The sequence below is a fragment of the Hipposideros armiger genome, unplaced genomic scaffold (assembly GCF_001890085.2).
Source record: "Hipposideros armiger isolate ML-2016 unplaced genomic scaffold, ASM189008v1 scaffold_135, whole genome shotgun sequence".
NCBI classification, from domain to species: domain Eukaryota; kingdom Metazoa; phylum Chordata; class Mammalia; order Chiroptera; family Hipposideridae; genus Hipposideros; species Hipposideros armiger.
In genome coordinates this window covers 3,146,230-3,164,445 of record NW_017731485.1, presented here as the reverse complement: position 1 = coordinate 3,164,445, position 18,216 = coordinate 3,146,230, and the positions used below count along the sequence as shown (strand labels likewise).

Genomic DNA, 18,216 nt, shown 5'->3' with positions numbered 1-18,216 from the left:
TCCTGTCGGGTGTACGGCGGAGGGTGGGCTCGAGTTTGAAGTTTAAGAGAGGCTCCAGAGTACCCCCGACGTGGGGCAAGGCTCCCACGGAGGTCCTCCCAGTGGTTTGCTCCGGCCTGGCCTACCGGACCTGCTCGAGCTCCGTCCGCCGTGGCTCCGCTTGGCTCCCAGCGCCGCCTCCTCCCAGCCCGCCCGCGGCTGCGGCGCTTCTGTGGGTGGGGGAAGGAAGGACTGACGCAGAGTGAGTGTAGGGGATGGAGACGCGGCCTCCTGGCGCGGGAGACTGGGGGAAGGGGTTGGCTCCTCTGGGGCAGGGATGGGGTGGGGGGGAGGGGTGCGACGTTGCTAGGAGACGCGCCTGTGTGACCCCAGCCTCGCGACGGCGGCTCGGTGTCAGCGCCACTGGCCTCGGGATCGTGCCCAGGGATGCAGCCCGAGGGTCAGGAAGGGGAGACCTGGCTGGGGGACCCTGAGATGCCGGTTTGGAGCCCATCTGAAACTTCTGAATCCTTGGGATCCCCGAATGGAAATGGAGGATTCGTAGGGGCAATTCCAGGGCGGGAGCGTCTAGCTGGGGAAGGTTGGCCCAAACGAGGCCCCATACAGGATACGGAGACTTTTAGGATAGTGCGAACCAGCTTCTTAAGTCCCTCGGTTCACAAAAGGAGGCTCTGCTCCGTGACTTTTTTACTCGAATCCAGGAGAAAGTTAAAAAGTAGTAAGGAAGGTATCAGCACGTGAGAAATGCGTGTCCACCCCCACCCCCACCCCCCAAGACAATACGACCAGGGGAAGTGGCAGAAGATGGAGGGGAGCGCCAGTCTAAACCGGGTAAGGCTGTTCAAAGGAGGCCAGGTTTTGCGGAGATCCGAAAAGAGGGGCAAGCTAGGGGATGAACTTTCTAGGTGGAGAAAAGAGCCAGCCAGCGGGAAGCGTTTTGAGGAAGAAAACGCGCGAAGGCCAGGTGGCTGGAACAGAAAGGACAAGGGTCAGTCGGAGTGGTCTGTGATGAAGTGGCAGGGCCTGATCCAACAGAGCCTTTGAGCCCAAAGTAAGGGTTTGCCTCTTACCTGATGGGAGGGTTTTAAGAAGAGGAGTGACATGATCTGACGTTTTAAAGAAAAACTGGCTCGTGGCTGCTGGATATACAGGAGGGCAGAAGGTGTCAGAGCCGTTAGGAGGCTGCTGCAGGAGGCCAGGGGAGAAGCGAAGGTAGTGTTCCGGTGGCAGTGGAAGTGGCGACGATTAAATCCACGGGGTACTTGGGAAGGAGGGCTTGCTTGCAGTTCTCGCTGCTGAATTGGATGTGAAGTGTGTGGGGAAGAGAGAGGAACCCAAAGGATGACTCCTAAGGGAAAACAGTTTGGAAAGAAATATCGTTAAGTTCTCTTTTGATCACACTAGGTTTGCTACGCCTATTATTAACCATCCAGGTGAAGGGGTCCAGACATGAGATATGCAAGTCAGGGGAAAAGTCAGAGAGATGATCAAGTAGGGGTTTATTTCTAGATCACCTAGGCCCCTAAACTCCGGGGGCTTTGTACATGTTGAGATTAGGCAGAGAAGAAGGCTGCAAAGGAAACTCTTGACACAGACAAGTCCTCAAAGATAAAAACAGGTCCCCAGAAGTATTCTGGAATAATGGGACCCACCCTCAGAATCAGTGAGACGGCATCCACCCACTCATCCTAACCGCAGTGCTTTTGGACTTGTGATTTGTGTCCATTTTAGCAAACCTGACTTCCTTGGCAAATGTTTCTATGTCTGTCTCCCCCACGCACTATTTCTTCTCCTTGTCCTGCTGGCTCCTAGTACACAGCCTTGCCCACAGGGCTCAACCTGTGATTCCAGCTAGGTGGGAACACTGCTTACAAGATACCAGCCATGGATTCCGCAGCTTCTAACAAAGGGGCTTTTGACCCTGCTGCTGCCACTGGCACCACAATCTAGATATGGTCAATCTCAAAAAATCAAGTGAGAGTATCAGAAGAAGAATCAAAGGCCTGGGTTTCAGTCTGGGATCCGCTGTTGACCAGCAGAGTGGCCTTGGAGGAGGCCCTGTTCTTTTAGTTGAAGAGGCTGGCCTAAATAGAGGCTGCAAACATAGTGTTTGGCCCACAAAGTGATTCAAATTCCTTTTAAAATGTACTTGCCCACGTTTAAAAATTGGACAGCAAAATCCAGATTTTCAGCGTCCTTTGAAAAGTGAGAGAATCGGGCCACACCAGCCCGAGGTGCCCACATGGCACCGGTCAACTCGAGCCCATGAGCCGCTTCTGCCTTTGCATGGGGCTCACAGCTCGTTGGCCAAGGTCCTCTGCACCACCGGCTGAACCCTGGCCGTGCTGCCCAGATGGAGCCACTGGCTCCAAGTAGCTCTGGACATTGAAGTATAAGAAAACTGAAAAGGCAGTTAGTTCCTCAGCTGCATGGACCATGTTTCAAGGGCCCAGTGGCCACCTGTGGCCAGTGGCTACCCTGTTGGCCAGCGCAGATATGGAATCAGTCCATCGCTGGAGATGGAACTGGGAGGTACCCTGGGTGCTGATCATTCTGCACGCATCAAAATGGACAGTCATTGCTCCTGCTCTCAGGAACTTCGTGTAGTAAGCGTTTCGGTGCCTCTGCAGATGAAAAACGTTCATTTGATAGCTGGAGGGTACTTGGGAACTGTCACGAAGGCAGGGGACCCCTGCTCACAGTGAGGTTACTTATCTGACAGTTGGATCAGGGTCAGGTGCTAGAAACGCCACCTGTATCTACTGTTCTCACCCAAGTCCTTTTTTTCTGTTTCCTAAGCCAGTTCCTTAGGAAATGATCACAAAGGTGGGATTTAAATGTTAATTTAAATGTGTTTTGTATTCTCCACTTCCCTAGTTCCTAGGAAGGGCTGAAATCCTGGGTAGTTGTGAATGAATGGCTGGGCTTGATCTTGAGCATGGACCTAAGTTTTCATCTCTTTCCAACGCACGCTCGCGCACGCACCACTAACACCACCTCCTACTTGTGGTAACCGGTTCTCTCCGCCTCTGACTGACCCCTCACACCTTGTCTTCGTCGCAAAACACTCAGATAGGGAAACAGATCCTTCCATTTCTTTTGACTTGAGAGACCGAAACTTGGTTTCCATTTAGAATTTGTACCCCTGAGAGAAAAATAGCTGTACATCTCTTGGTTACAATAGCCTGATTGGAGTTCCCCTTATAAGTGCAGTTGTGCTTGTGCTTCTGTGCTGGTATATTTAGAATGAGTATAACTAAGCTCCTAAGATCTTTTTGGGGATAGTTAGAAGACTTCCAGACGCGAATAGTTTTGGTTTTTCCGTGTCCTGAAGATTTCCTGTATTACATGGCCTACCCTAATTCCTTTTTCCTGCCCTGTATCTCTGACACATCATACTGTCACTTTCTGTGTGAAAAGGTGCTGTTTCAGAGAATAGCTGTGGTATGATTAGATAGCCACACAAGCATATCCTGAGATTTGCAAAACAATGAGTGGCATTACACTTCCCTTTTTGTATTCTAGTAACCAAAACCTGAATCCAGGACAGAAAAGAGGTCCATGGTTGTGTGTGTGTGTGTGTGTGTGTGTGTGTGTGTGTGTGTGTGTGTGTGGACGGCAGGGAGGACAGATGTGTCGGGAACAGTTTAGCCGGAAAGTTACTGAATTTGAAAAAGGATGATATTCCATAGGGTATCGGTGTCCCCCAGAAAGGAGGGAGTTTCACAGATCTAGGAGAAAAGTGCACCGGAGGATGAGCGAGGAGTGAGAGATAAAGGAAGCAACATCGGAAGGGAGGCCTGGCTGGGCTTTTGGTGTTGGCACCTGCATTATATTTCCAGTAAGGACTGAACTCTGTGGTCTGAAGATAAGCGGTGCCTGCAGCAGCATTACTTACTCATACACCGAAGAACAATAGCCCTTTACTGCACAGGGGTTATTAATAATCGGAGGGAAACAGCGCTTGGAATATCCATTGCTACCACAAAGCAATACATTTGCCAGCAGGCTACACATTTCTTGTCCCCTCTGCAGACAAAGCCTAGCACAGATAGAAGAGGCCTCCATCATTTCCTCCTATTCAGGTAACGCCCGCCTCGTGCTAAGTGATTATCTCCTGAATGACCCTTACAACCACTGTGTGAAGAAGGTCCTCTTGTTACCCCCCATTTTACATGGGCAGAAACTGAGGCTCAGGAAGACTTGCCCAACCTGAGCAAGTTGGGATTGCAATCCTGGTTTGAGCTCTCCAGAGCCCAGTACTTCACTGTTTGTATTAAGTCTCCTGCTCCTCACATATGTGGAAAAACTGAATGTCTAAAACCAAGATAGTCGTTCTCCACTCCGCTTTCTGGGGCCAGAAAATCTGTTTGCTTTGGCATTCTAAGAGCATTTCCATTCCCGAGAGATTTTCCAAATGACAAAACTTTAAATTGTCATTTTCTGGGTTACTTTGGACCGGTGATCGTTTGGGTGCAGTGAACATTATTCCCCCAAAGGGTTGCTCTTCAAGAAAAAAAAGGTATCAGGACCCCATTTTCCTATATGTTTGGTCCTAAGCTTCATAGAAACAATAAATCATTCCAGTCTAGTGGACAAACCTTAAGTGGCCTTAAGAGAATGAAGGAAGAGTGGGGGTTACGGCATAGCGGTGTATCTTACACTGCCCGAGACGGAAGTGATAAGGCCTCCCCAAGTAACACTGTGTCTTCAGCTATTCATCCTGACACTCAGCACCACTCTCAGAAACATCACTGTGACACTTAACACAGGAAGGGATGCCTGGCGTGCTCTGGCTGTTGGCACCTGCATTGTAATTTTAAATGCTCCAGGGTCTTCAATTGGAAAACCCGGTCCAAATACCACAGTGTATATCTCAGGATGAGAATGGACATTAGTGGTGACTGCTGTGTGTAAATCTATTCTAACAAACATATTTCAAGCTCGAACTACAACATGTGCCAGGCCTAGGAGGGTCACATAGTCCCAACCCTCTACCCTCTGCCCCCACAAACCACACACAGTAGGGGAAGAAAGGTAAACCAGACAGGATGAACGTTATGGTAGGAGTGCGCTAGAGGTACCAGAGGTATCCTAGCAGGGACGCTGACCAGTCTCAGCGAAGAAGGCGCCCGTGAAAAGCGATGGAGGCCAAAGGGTGAGAATCGGGACCTTCCTTTGGCAAAAAGAAAGGGTTCCAGGTCTAAGGAGATGGGGCCCCAGGAGCTGGTGGCCTGTCCCACCTCTGGGGCACAGTGAACACCGAAGAGCGATTCCCTTTGGAGGGTTTCACAGGATCCACCCTCTTCTCACCACTCAAAATAATAAAATACTCAGGAGAGAAACTCGACTTCATTCCATTGAGAAAAAAATTCCACCTGGGGCAGGTCTCGAAAGAACGGAAGGAGTTCTTTCCTTCCCTGGGGCTTGACCGGCACTAGTCACCCTCTTGCCTTTTCTGTCCCTTGTTTGTGCTCCAACACTTTTTCTTCAGTAGAAGGCAAAGCCTCAGGAGAATTTGGACATTCCTGAGACCAGAGTCAGACTTCTATAAATTTCATTGGGGGAACAGGAATTTTCACCCCTGCTCTTAAACTCCCAAGTATTCAGACTGGGATGGTCTCTCCAAAGGTGGGGAAGTGGGGGAAGCTCCCAATTCTAGCAAATCCCCCCAAAGGCCAGCCATGCCCAGGGCCCAGATGTGCTGTGTCCAGACCGTCCCGACTTCCACTGCTCTCAGCAGTGATGGGGAGGGTGATGGGTTTGTGCTGTTTTTTTTTTTTTTAGGAGAGTCATCACTTCCCATTATAAGTCCCCATTACTGACTCCAAAATAAAAACACGGAAAAGCTTACGGTCAGGGAAATAATCCAGCGATCGGGGCTCCTAACCCCAACTCTCCCGGTCAGTTAGGTGGCATCAGGTTGGACCCTTCCCCATCTGCAAAACTGGCAGAAGCGTAAGGACTTAGGATGTAGTCTGAAACCAAGCACATTTTAAAAGACTTAAATCAGACCACAATATTCCAACTTGCTCAAAATCAACAAGTGTCTTTCTTTGGCTCTTAGACTGCAGACCAGACTCCTTTCCAGGGCCCACCCTCCCCACCTGGGGCCTAATCTCCTCAAGCTCTCCCCACAGCACCGACCTTGGCTCCCACCTCACAACCTTTGTTCCTGCTGATCCCTCTTCCAGCACCGCCCGACCTCTTCTTTCTAGCATTCAGGACTGGCTCGAGTCACCAACTACCCACAATCAGATGACTGCCCCCTCTGCTCATGCGTACATTGCCATTTCATTCCGAGAGCGCACACAGCTACCAGGAATTGTTTTTCTTGTGGGTCTTCTGCTTCTGCCATGAGAGTAGAAGCTCTAGGAGAGCAGGGACCATGGCTGCTTGTTTTATCACCATCCTGTACCTGGCCCCTGAGGTGCACTACACTAAATGCTGAATACGTGCACGGGTGGACGGGTGGATGGGTATTTGGGAGGGAAGTGTCCACATAAACGTCCAAACCTATAGAACATTTATGTAAGAGTTTGAGCCAAACTGAGGACAGTTTCTGGGGAGCAAGCTAAATGGAGAGTGACGGTTTTGCAGTTTCTTCTCTGCATTTGGAATTAGGAGGGGGCTAAGGATGATGCCATGGAGGTGGAAGCAAGGTAGGGGTGGATGACAGGCGAGTTAACAAGATCACGTGCTCTCTTGAGGGCGGTCCCACTTGAGTCAGAGGTGTGTTACCTAGATGCCCAGACACAATGGACAGGGCTGCTTAAGGCAGAGATACGCCTCTCACTAAAGAAGCTACAGGCCTGGGGGTGACTCCCCACCCTGACCTGCCCAGTTAGGGGGTTAGCACCGGTTCTCCTTTGGAGGTGACATGCCATGGGACCCCTTTTTGGTCCACACTCGAGTCTGGCCTGCAGGCTGGCAGCACTGTAATGAGCCCTGATGTCCCTTCTGTGATGTCAGCTCCCTTTGGAGTGTTGGGGACAGGATGTTGCGGGGAGTGAAGAGCAGAGCAGCCCCCCAAATGCACAGCCTCCTTAGATGGGGCTGCTGGTGTGCAATGAATTATCGAAGGAGGGCAGCTGCAGCATCTGTTGAATGGCGGTGCTGAGAATTCAGCCGTGAACAAGGTGGATGTGGTTACTGTCCCCAGAAAGGTTCGAGTTTGGGGAAAGATGGACACTAACAGCCATTACTTGAGTGGTTAAGTGCTACAAAGAAGAAACGCAAGGGGCCATTGGAAGGCTCAACAGAGAGACCTGATCTGATGCACGTGATGAGAGGAAGGGCTTTCTGAGACATCCATATTTTCACTAGGAACTGAAGGATGCGAGGGAGTCAGGAGAACCTTCTAGAAAGAGGGAACAGGTGGCATGTACCCCTAAGGTAAGAGGACATGATGCCTTCTCTCTGAGAACTGAAAGATTCCAATAAGAACAAAAGTCTTTTTTTTTTTTTCTGGCTTTTTGCAGAGTTGGAAGGAAGTAGTGGGCTAGACCTGGCATGGGAACTCAGCATTAGACCCCTCTCCCTGGAAATCTTCAGGACTTAGGTTTTCTGGGCCACCTGATGTCGGAGAGGGAGACATCACTTACCTCCCCTTCAGGATTAGGTTTCCAAACATGTAAACGTTAATTAAAGTGTTTTGAAAATAGGCCTATTAAGTACCAATTGTTAGTTCTGCTTGTTACCTTGAGTGCCCTAATTACAGGGCTTGTGTATCCGATTATGGTATATGATCAGTTACAGTCTGAAGCTGAGCTGCTCAGAGTAGTGGGAGGAAGCCAGTTCAAGTCGGACTTTGCAGAAGGCTGCTGCCACTCTCGCATGCCAGACCTTCCCTTGTCACCTGTGTCACACAGCCGGGACAGCTTCGTCTGTTAATGACAGGGAAGTGAGGCAATCATTAATAGAAGTTAGTTACACACTCCCTGCCCCTCACAGGAACTGACTCACGGATTTTCATATGAAACCATGGAATTCTAGGGAGAGCCAGAAACTCAGAAACCTGTTTCCTTACCAGGAAAAATGTCATCATCTCATGTGGGTTTTTGTGAACGATGAGCCACAAAACACGCGGTTGTCTTGGTTTTTATGAATTCCTTTTAAGCATTTTCTCTGAAGCATCGTGGCCTTAAGAACTGGTGTTGAAGGTAAGACGAGTCCTGTTAACTTTTGAACTGGGGGAAGCAGTGCTTTCAGGCCTCGCCTCATTCCTCATTGCTCAAGAGGTCACCAGGGTCAGGCTAAGGAGGAGGGACGGTCATATTCGAAAGAGGAATTCACTGTGGGGCCACTTCCTTGCAGACACTAAATTTCTAGATAAGCACACCTCCTTGCAGCTCCCGTCTGTGTTCTTTAGCTGCTCAAATTCTCATGAACTCAGGACAACATAAATTGTCCTGAAGCGTTCAGCCTCCACGTAGCGCCCCTCCCGCTTGGGTTGGAAATGGGTCAGGCTCCCAAAGGGCCGCGAGCACCTCCTTCCCGATCCTGATGAGCCTGTTTGAGGAAAGCTCAGGACTCCTGAGGAGGTGTCCCCGTGCCTGGCCCTGCTGCCTGCTCGCCACATCTGCCCTGGTCCTCCCGGCCTGCCCATCTGGTAAATGCAGTACAGGAGTCTCTCTCCTAAGTCTGACCAATCAGAACCCTCCAGGAGCGGGGCTTTTTCTCTTTCCGGGATTTCTTGTAGATGTAGAAATAAAGAGCAAAGAAACAGGCTACAGTTGTTGCATACGTAAAAGAAAAGGGAAACACCTAATGTCCATCAGTGGAAGACTACACGCGATATCTTCATACAGTGTGGGCCGAATTGCAGTAGTGAGAACGCGAACTAGAGCTGCGTGTCAGCACATGGATGAAGCTTACAAATATGGGCAAAAAGAAGTTGCGGAAAGGCAATACCTTTTATACATTTTTTTTTAAGTTGCTAAGCAATGCTATATAATGGTAAATGTAAATATATGTGTGAGAAAAATCAATTCAGGATAGCGGTTCCTTTACGGAGAGGAAGGGGAATTCAATTTGGAAGAGGTACAGTGGGGGTTTCAACTATATATATAATTTATTCCTTAAGGTCTATTGTGAATGTATGGCTGTTAATTACATTATTCTATCTTTTTGTGCATCTGGGATATTGCATAATAAAAATGGAGATAACAGGAATTTAATTTTAAAAATGCATTTAGCTTCAGGGGACGTACTTAAGTTGGGTTGTGGCTAAGTCCTCTGAAATTAAGGCTGCTGTTTCAGAGTGAAAGCCCAGAGGGGACACAGACCCTCAGCCATCCTAAAGATTTCAGTGACACTGGCTGTACAGTTCTCAGGTGCACAAGGCAGGAAACCGACAATTTTGCAGAATATTTTCAATCAGGCTATGCTGACCTAAGAGGCTACAGCCTGATGGCCCCTGGGCAGACTTGAGCCTGCAGATACATTTTGTTTGGCCTTCATCGTATTCACATTTTCAAAAATGAATTCGTGTCTTTTTTGAGATTATATATTTTAAAAATCTGGACTGCCACCTATTGTTAAGCTATTGTGAAATCTGGCACCCCGAGGCCCTCACTTCTACATGGCAGCAGCTGGCGGGGGCTGATAGCAACTGTCCCCTTTTAAGGGGACAGGTCCTCTCCGGTTGGCCAGTGTCCCCACCCCAGCTGGGTTCCCTCATTTTGTTACCTGCCAGGCCCTGGAGGAACGTGAATTTGCAACCCATGCATATTAAATTCAAGTTCTCACTTAAATAGAAAATTCAGTTGTTCAAAACGTGCCTTCTCCTAGGCACTCAGGGTAGTGATATGATTTTACCAAAATGCACACGAAAAGCTTCAAGCTTCATGCCTAAGATACTCTGGTAAAGAATTTACCGGTTTAAAAAACAGTAAATGTGTGCTTCAGTTTTGTTTTGCCACGTTTGTAAAAATGGCCGTCACTGCAAACTGCACAGTTGAGCGGCTCCACCATGAGGTGACACATGAGGCCACCGAGGGATAACGTATTCCTACACCACCGTTCGGCAGTGCTGCCAAACAGATTTGTTGAGAAAGCAGTTATCTCCAGACTAATTAAAGAGCTTGATTAAAAAAAAAAATGTTCATCTGGCTAGCTGCCTACTGTCACTGTGAATTTTTATGCAAATTTTCCTTCTTCTATTTTGGTGGGTCGGAAGATGACAACAGCAACACGACACGAAGTTCTCGGCCTCTACCGCCGAATTTTCAGGCTTGCGAGGAAATGGCAGGCGGCATCGGGACAGATGGAAGACACCATTAAAGAAAAAGAGTACATATTAAATGAAGCCAGAACGCTGTTCCAGAAAAACAAACATGTAAGTAGGCCTCAGCTGGAGACTGCGAGGAGGAGAGCAATGACTTGTGTGTCTGTTCATTTCTTTTCTGTCCCCAAATGGAGAGGATGGAGCAGCACACGGCACAGTGGCAGAACGTGGGCAGGAAGGGAAGGGCCCAGAGGCCTGGCCGATGGGAAGCTGAGCCTGGCCCAGGGTCCTGTCTTCACCCGTTCCAGGTCTTGGTCCAGTCAGTAAGTGGCTCAGTGTCCCCAGGTGACAGGAGTCAGGCCGGTTAGAGTTGTCAGGGGAGGCGCGGTCCCTCGCAGATGTGCCTGTCGTCCGACACTCCCACAGGCGGTGCGCAGTTCATCTTTTTTTTTTTTCAATTTATCAACTATTCAAAGCCTCCAAGTATAAACCCATTCAGAGCAAAGAGAATAGGATTAAACACAGGGTTCCCTTCCTGACTTAGCTGTGAACTCAGGCCTCTTTGGCTACCGTAGTAAGCGTGCCCTTTGGGACCACGGAACTGGGTAAAATAGTGCTCCCATGAACTGGTTTAATGGAACTGCACACCCAGACACCAGGGAGCCAAACGCCATTTCTAAGAGGCTCGGTTTGCCTCATCCCGGTAAAGCATCCAGCCTTAGCTGTCAGCGCCTTAGAAGCCGGCCTGGAACCATGCACGGAAAGAGGCTTTCAGCCCCTGGCTTTCCTGGCCGTCTTTTCGTTGATCTCATGGACTCAGTGCCGTCACTGTTACCCTCGTGAAACTTCCTGACAGTCTACTCTCTTTTTCGCTCTCTGACCCATCTCTGTCTCCTTTTTGGCTCCGTCTTCTCTGCACACCTTGCTGCCAGCTGTGGGGTCCTTTGAGGGTCAGGCCTCTGTGCCGAGGCCCAGGAGCGAACAGCCACCTTCTGGCTCCAGCTCCCGCATCTGGACACCAGCCTCGGCCTCTCCCCAGACACCTGAGGACCCCACCCCCCAAAGCATAATGATCCAAGCCAGAGCTCGGCTTCCCACAAGAAGGCCTCCCCTTCCCAGCGTGCCCATTTCTGTCATCGCTCCTGTCACCACTTGGCAACACCCTGCTCTCGTTGTTCCACTCCACAGATACCTGCGTACCCACCATGTGCCCAACACCGTGGGGAATAGAAAATGAGCAAGAGCAACACGTTCCCGCAAAGGCATTTCACCGCAAAGGCATTTCAGAGTTAGATGGAAAGAAACATAAAATTATGGCTGGGATAGTGCTACGAAAGGAAACCCCCCAATCCCCAGCACCTTCCCTTCTCGGGATCCCTGCCTGGGAAGCTTCTCTGACTGTCCTCCATCCAGGTTTGTCTGCCTCTGGTGGAGACTGTGCGGGCCACACCTAAGCGCATATACCTGTGAGGTCCTTACACACTCCCCTGAGGGTAGAAATCAGATCCTGCAAGTGCTATTTCTATTTTTATTGCATCCTTTAAAAATACCTGTTTTGTGTATATTTATAATGTTCTTAGTACATTTACTAAACTTATACATACAAATCAATATAAATACATACATGGGATCTGTGGGCTCAGAAATCTTTGTTGAAAGGTTGATCAAAAAGTTTGCAGAGCAGTGACTTACACCTGCCCGCCCTGAGGAGTTGGTCATACTCGCTTTTTCCTTTGGGTCTGTTTCATGTATGTTGGCTTGGTCTCCCCAACAAGCTTGTCAGTTCCTCAAGCACAGACCATGTCTTAGACTCTGCTAGTGCATCCCACAGGCCTTGCCTTGTGGTTGTCAGAAATGACCGAGCATTGACCTCCTCTAGGAAGCCCCCTTCTCTTCTCTGCTCTCACCTGATCCCACCATGAGCCCTGTTCTGAATTCCCGTGTAGCAGCCTGCAGCAGTCCCTGGCTTGTGGGTTTTACCCCACTGGACCCTTTCTGTAGCCTCATGTGTCAGGTTTTCTGCCGGGTCATAAGGCACCGACTGTGGCCTCACAATGGCCAGCGTGCTGCTGGGGATGTCACAGGAGGATGTGCCCAGTGAGCCCTGCAGGCCCGCCCACCCAGAGACTGCTCAAGACGCCCTAGGGTTTAGTTGTGGCCATCGTCACTCCTTCATTCGCCTCTGCTCGAGTTGGCCCGGTGTGGTGCGAGCCAGAGAGAGGCGTGTGTGCCAGTGACAGTACACGCGTGAGATAGTGGGGGCTGCGTGGGCTTTTAGTCTGAAGATCTGTGCTTGCTTTACCGCGTGTTAGAAAGAAAAGAGTATCAGGCAATTTCACAAATACTATCTTAGAAGAGAGTCCATTTAAAGAAAAGTTGAATGTTAGTACAGGTGCTGCGTAGATGTGACAAAATCATGCGGGCAGCCTTGGAATGACTGAACTTGGGGGAACTCTAACCCACACTTGTTCAGATGGACAGCTGGACCCCCAGGAGCCCTCCGCCCCTTAGCCATCATTTTATCGGGGCTTCTTTCTCCCCACTCGCTCATGCAGACACAAGTAGTTTCTTGTAACCTGGCTTGCTGTAAGAGCTTGATAATAATCCAGAGGTGTCTCGTGCATCACTCTGAATCCTAATGGGAAAATCAGAAGGGCTGGGGCCATCTACTCCTGAGGTGGACATCAGAGCTACAGCTTCTGAGAAGCATGAAGGTCAGAAAGCTGGGCCTCTGCCCCAAGGGACTCGGCTGGGGTTCTGTGCATCGCAGTTCCTGGAACTCCTCTGCTCCAAGCGATGCCGCCACAGGACACGAAGGCCCTGGGAGTTTCCGAGCCATGCCAGCCCAGACTTCCCTGTGGGTGTCATCTGGTGCTGACGCAATCCCAGCTCGCCCTTGAGGCCACTTGCAAACTCTCAGCAGAGCCACGTGTTGACTTATTTTCCATCCTCAGGATGAAAGGCTCTCCCCTTCTCCACCAGGCTTTCTGTTCCTCAGAATGAACTTTTCATTCCTTTACTTGAAACTGGACCACCAACGACTTGACGATCTTGGAATTTCAGAAGCCATGTCTTCCCCTTACTGATGAGCAAGGCAGCTGACACTTCAAAACGAGAGGTGAATCATTGCCCAGTAGCTCGTCGGGGGTGTCTAGACAGCACTTGCTGAGACAGTTGGGTTACTTTAAAGTTTGATCAATGTGGCGAGGGTGTGAAGAAGCACTCTCACTGTGTTGGTGGGAATGTAATTTATAGCCGGCTTGTGGGAATATAAATTGGTGCAACCTCTTAGAGGATCGTTTGAATCGAGAGGGAGTATCTATGAGAATTAAAAATGCATGAACATACACCCTTTGACCCCACACTCTCTCTCTAGGAATTTATCTTTGAGATATAGTTCATACAAACCAAAAAAAAAAAAAATTAGAGGGCTCCATAACAGAATTGCCTATAATGGCAAAAGATTATTTCAAAATAACCTGAATGTCCATCAGTAGAAGGTACGTTAAACTATATTAATAATACAGCCTTATGTGGGAATTTGGTGCTGCTGATACAAAGAATGGGGCTGCTTTATATGTGTAAATACAGAAGGAGCTTCAAGCTGTTGGTGGAAAAAGCAAGGTCCAGAACAAAGTGAGCTATCATTTGTGTAAGGAAAAAAACCTAAGTATTTGCGTGCTTAGCATATGTACAGAACGTCCCTGGGAAGACAAACAAGAAACTGCCAGTAACTTGTCCTGAAGAAGGGGAAGTGGCAGACAGGGTCAGAGGGAGCCTTCTTCTGTCCCAGTATATCCTTCCGTATCATTTGAAATCTTTCTTACCATGTGCTTGTATTGCCTGTTTCAATCATTTTTAAACGTTGAACTCACTGTACATTTTGCATTTAAATCGCGTTTGATTCTTCAGATTATCAATCTGTAATTTACTGGCTGGTGAAACTGGAAGAGTTTCAGAAGACGTGCTCCTGTATATACTCTGTGCAGCAGCAGAAAGGAGCTCACAGGCTCTGTCCCTCTTTCCCAGCTCACAGACGCAGGCCTGATTAAGCAGTGCATAGATGAATGCACAGCCAGGATTGAAATTGGACTCCATTACCAGATCCCGTACCCGAGGCCAGTAAGTGCGACGCCAGTCAACACGTGGTGGGTACTTGGCCTCGTCAGCCCAGGTGCTTCCAAGAATGTGCACCAAGCAGGCTAGTGTTTGCCGAGGAGGATAGAGCTGCCGTAGGAGGCACGTGGGAAACAAAGCTGTCCTTGCACGCCACCGGCCCGTCAAAACAGACTGAAATACCGAGGAATGCGTGGTCCTACAGGCACCACTTGCCCACATACAGAGGCGCTGACACTGCTGTCTCCCGCCTTTCACTTTGTGATGGAAAGATTTTTATTTTCCTTATGTAAGACAGGTTTGTTGTAATAAAAGAATAAAGTTAAACATTCAAGGAAGGCATCAAGTCAAAAGGGAACATTGTCAAAAATTCACACCCTGTGGAGTGACCATTGTAATCGTCAGGTTTGACCATATGAAATAGCCAGTGTTCTACTCCTGACCTCAAAAACAGCCATTTTATATCGAATTGGCTTAACCTGATAGTTTGGTAATGTGTCCTTGTAGTCTTTGTCTATACTCATACACCATATTTACCTGAAGGCCAGGGAGCCCGGGCCTACTGTCTACTGACTGCTCATTTTACTCGTCTCCTCTGGACACCTCTGCCTCCATCTTTTTAGATGGTTGCGTTGTATCCTGTTACAAGAACGTGTCACCATCTGACCAGTGCCCTTTCGGTAGGCATTCACGTTGGCCCTCATTTGCCACTATGCCCAGGACCTCTTATGGACACATTCTCTCTCACCTTCTTTTCATCTCACTGTGTGATCCATGGCCATTTTCTCCTCCATGCGGGAAATATGGTAAGACGAACACAAGCTCTGGAATCAGATCTGAGTTCAAACCCTGGCTCCACCACTTACTGCATAACTTGGAGCAACTTATAACTCCGGAGGCTCCCTTTTCTCATCTATAAATATTGACATCATTCCCTATGAGATGATTGTAAGCACTGATGAATCCGTGTAGATTTAGGGCTTAGCAGAGAACATGGTAGTTAGTAAATCCCCAGTGAGCATAAGCCGCAATGATGATAACTCTTCTTCTTCTTTTTCAGATTCATCTGCCTCCAATGGGCCTTACCCCACTACAAGGCCGGGGACTGCGAAGCCAGGAAAAACTGAGGAAATTTTCCAAACCCATATATCTCAAGTCCCACGATGAGGTTTCCTAACCCGGAAGAAAGTTGATTTCTCACAATGAGCCAACTAGGTCTTGAATGTAAACCAGATAACAAACCCCCCAAATTTTGGTACTCACCGTATGATGTGTGCTGCTCAGTTTGTCAGGGTCTTGTCGCCTGAGTGGACGACACTAATCCTAGAAGTCCAGGACCTTCCATCCTCCCTGAAGCGTCAGGAACAAGACTTCGGCCTATGGGAGGAAGGCTGAAGAATGACAAAGCTCTTCATGGGAATGCCTTCACTAGCCATGCCAGCCGATACAGAGAAATCACCCAGGGGCCGCAAGTCCTCAAATAGCATACCACTCTCAGAATATTTCTAGGCTGTTTCTTTAACTTCTAGATTTGCTTAAAAGGGGGCTTTTTTGTGTGTTTTGTGGTCTTTTGACTCTTCCAATTTCCAGATAAACTCCCCTTAAAAAGTGCATCATTGGATTGATTGTGGATTTTCATGGAAAGTTTATGAGACCCGCCCCTGCCCCAAAACCGTGTGTCTTAGTTAAATGCATACGTTTACTCTCTCTTATCTTAAAGCATGTCATTACTTAGGATGCACTTGGGATCTGAAAGGCTCACTTGAAACTCATACTGCATTCATTATGAGTATTTTACCTTAACATAATTAGCATGTACAAGGGCCAAACTGGCTTTCCAATTATGTCTAAACAGAAATTGAACAAGGAGAGATCAAAAGACAAAGGACTTACACCCCCTCGTGTGTGTGGAGTCAGGTGAGACTCCCATGGTTTGTACATCGGTATCACTCTCTCTTACTTCCAAAGTGGGTGGGCGTCACCAGTAAAGACATATCTCTATCGATTCTGGTCTCTGTATTCTTTTCCAAAATGGCCTTCTGACCCGCCCAAGCAGCAGTTGAGAACTTCCTGCCCTCATCACACAGATCCTTTTAATTCAAAATAAGCCCTATATTCCAATCTCAAAACCTGCTCCTGTCAGCAGGGGTGTCTTTTTTCACGCTCCATCGCTCGCTGTCTCCTTTATCTGGCCTCACTGTAGAAGCACCTCGCTGCCCGGAAGTGGTTCTGGTGTTTAAGTATTTCCCATGCAACACGGGGCCTGTGAACTCAAATCAACTACTGCATCTGGTGGTCAGCCGGTGACACAGCGATCCAGCTGTTCTTGCATGGGAGTTAGAGCTGGCTGTGCTGACCAATGGAGCCATGGCTTGCCTGTATCCACCGTGGTCCCTTTCTAAGGTGCTTCTGACTGTGCCACTTCTGTCTTATTCTGTTTCCCACCCAGCCTCCTCCGAGATGGAAGTCCACCTCATTGCGACTTAGCCTGAGTATCTTCTGTGTGCCAGAAATCTCACCTAAATACGAATTTCAACTGCCTAGCTTCCTTTGTAAGGATGCATATTTTATTACACAAAAACACAATTGTCCATTTATTTCCAAACCTTCCATGTAACCTGTGTTTGTTTATAATAGCTTTTTAATTTTTCTCTCCAAGAATCTCCCTCTTTTGTCTCTTAAAGGCAGAACCTATCTTCCCTAAATCCCCTCTTTGAAAGAAATCTTCCAACGCTGACAAGGACTGAAAACTATTTACCCAACAATTAGATGTTTAAAGAGCAAGGACTGGCTTGGTGGCAAGTTTTGTCTGATGTCACCAGCTGAGCAATGTACAGGTCGGGTCCACAGCTTCTCACTGAGCTGCTCTCAGGCCATCTCTGCCCCAGGACCCCAGCCTCTAACTCACCAGGACTTCTAAAGAACACACTGCTCTTTCCCAATGTGGTGATGAAGGCCAATTAATTACCACATTGGTCCCAATAGGAAATGACCTCATGGCAAACTTAGGACAATCTTTTCAAAGTGGAGGAAGTTTTTAAATTACAAAAATGTAATCCATTGTACGAAAACATTCTGTCCCCTGACCCCTGAGGAATGAAACCAGTCCCTGCCTCCTGCTGAAGCGGGAGTTAGATGCCTGTACTTAAAATCCAGCTGTTTTCTCAGCAACCCCCTCCGTGCCTGTAGCCTGCAGTGTGAGTCGGCTAAGGAGTCCAAGACTGAGGGGTTTGGGACCCTGACCATCTTCCCACCTCCCGTCACTAACGATTTCATTAGGAATGATGAGGCCGTTCCAGCTAGCTATCCATTTTGATTTTCTTTCTCCCATGGAAAAAAGTTGTGTTTCTTGAAAAGAAAAATAGCTATTAACCTACCTGCTTTGAGCTGGAAGAGGCTGGCTCCTTCTGTCTCTCTGTTGCCCCCTGGCAAGATTAGGAGAGCTAGCCTTTGGCACTCATCTCTGAGGTCACTTAGATGATTTGTTGATCTCATAATTCACAGTCCTCAATCAGAATGTGATTGGTGCCATATTCCCATTGAGAAACAAGGTTTTCGGGATATGTTTATTTGATTCACAGATGCTTCCCTGCATCCAGAAGAAATCAAAGACTCCGAGTTGGGACATTTCTTCCAGTGAAGAAGCAGAGAAGTCAGGCCAGACACAGTAAGACTCTTTAAACAGACTTAGGTCTTTTCTCAGTGATGAACTGTCCAGTGGAATGTCCTGAAAGAAGCCACTTCGAGCCGAAGAGCTACATGAGAGAGTCAGTGGAGAAGTCATACATCAAGAATTTGATTTTTATCTCCCTCAGGATTCTCTTCCAGCTGGCCCTGGGAAGACAGTGATAAACTAGAAATTTTTTGGACAT

The 18,216-nt window shown here is 48.3% G+C and overlaps 2 protein-coding genes across 9 annotated transcripts in view; one reads left to right on the top strand and one right to left on the bottom strand.

Moving 5' to 3' along the window:
- DCUN1D3 (defective in cullin neddylation 1 domain containing 3) overlaps positions 1-7,931 on the bottom strand; it is a 44,142-nt gene extending 36,211 nt beyond the window's left edge. The window contains exons 1-3 of one of the 2 annotated variants that reach the window (XM_019649854.1): positions 7,701-7,931; positions 5,855-5,978; positions 1,071-1,348 (exon numbers count right to left, since the gene is read on the bottom strand). The gene's annotated coding sequence lies outside the window, so the exon portion shown is untranslated. Of the gene's footprint in view, positions 1-1,070; positions 1,349-5,854; positions 7,319-7,700 lie in introns of those variants that run through there. The other variant, XM_019649855.1, reaches the window with a different exon arrangement.
- LYRM1 (LYR motif containing 1) lies at positions 7-16,349 on the top strand. 7 transcript variants are annotated; one of them, XM_019649859.1, is made up of 7 exons: positions 7-241; positions 7,327-7,395; positions 8,120-8,162; positions 8,702-8,906; positions 10,181-10,339; positions 14,258-14,350; positions 15,405-16,349. In XM_019649859.1, the coding sequence occupies exons 5-7, from the start codon at positions 10,181-10,183 to the stop codon at positions 15,519-15,521; spliced, it is 369 nt and encodes a 122-aa protein (XP_019505404.1). In that variant the 5' UTR covers positions 7-241; positions 7,327-7,395; positions 8,120-8,162; positions 8,702-8,906; the 3' UTR covers positions 15,522-16,349. The 7 variants fall into 7 exon arrangements, with proteins under 7 accessions (XP_019505404.1, XP_019505405.1, XP_019505406.1 ...); XM_019649860.1 differs by lacking the exon at positions 8,702-8,906; XM_019649861.1 differs by lacking the exons at positions 8,120-8,162; positions 8,702-8,906.
- The last annotated feature ends 1,867 nt before the right edge of the window (positions 16,350-18,216 follow it).

What these genes read in the sequence shown, in the direction of transcription:
- LYRM1 (XM_019649857.1), top strand. Translation starts at nt 745, where the DNA reads ATGCGTGTCCACCCCCACCCCCACCCCCCAAGACAATACGACCAGGGG. An exon ending in GGAGCGCCAGTCTAAACCGG is followed by an intron (nt 832 to 10,180) that starts GTAAGGCTGTTC and finishes GTGGGTCGGAAG; the next exon opens with ATGACAACAGCAACACGACA. An exon ending in AGATCCCGTACCCGAGGCCA is followed by an intron (nt 14,351 to 15,404) that starts GTAAGTGCGACG and finishes CTTCTTTTTCAG; the next exon opens with ATTCATCTGCCTCCAATGGG.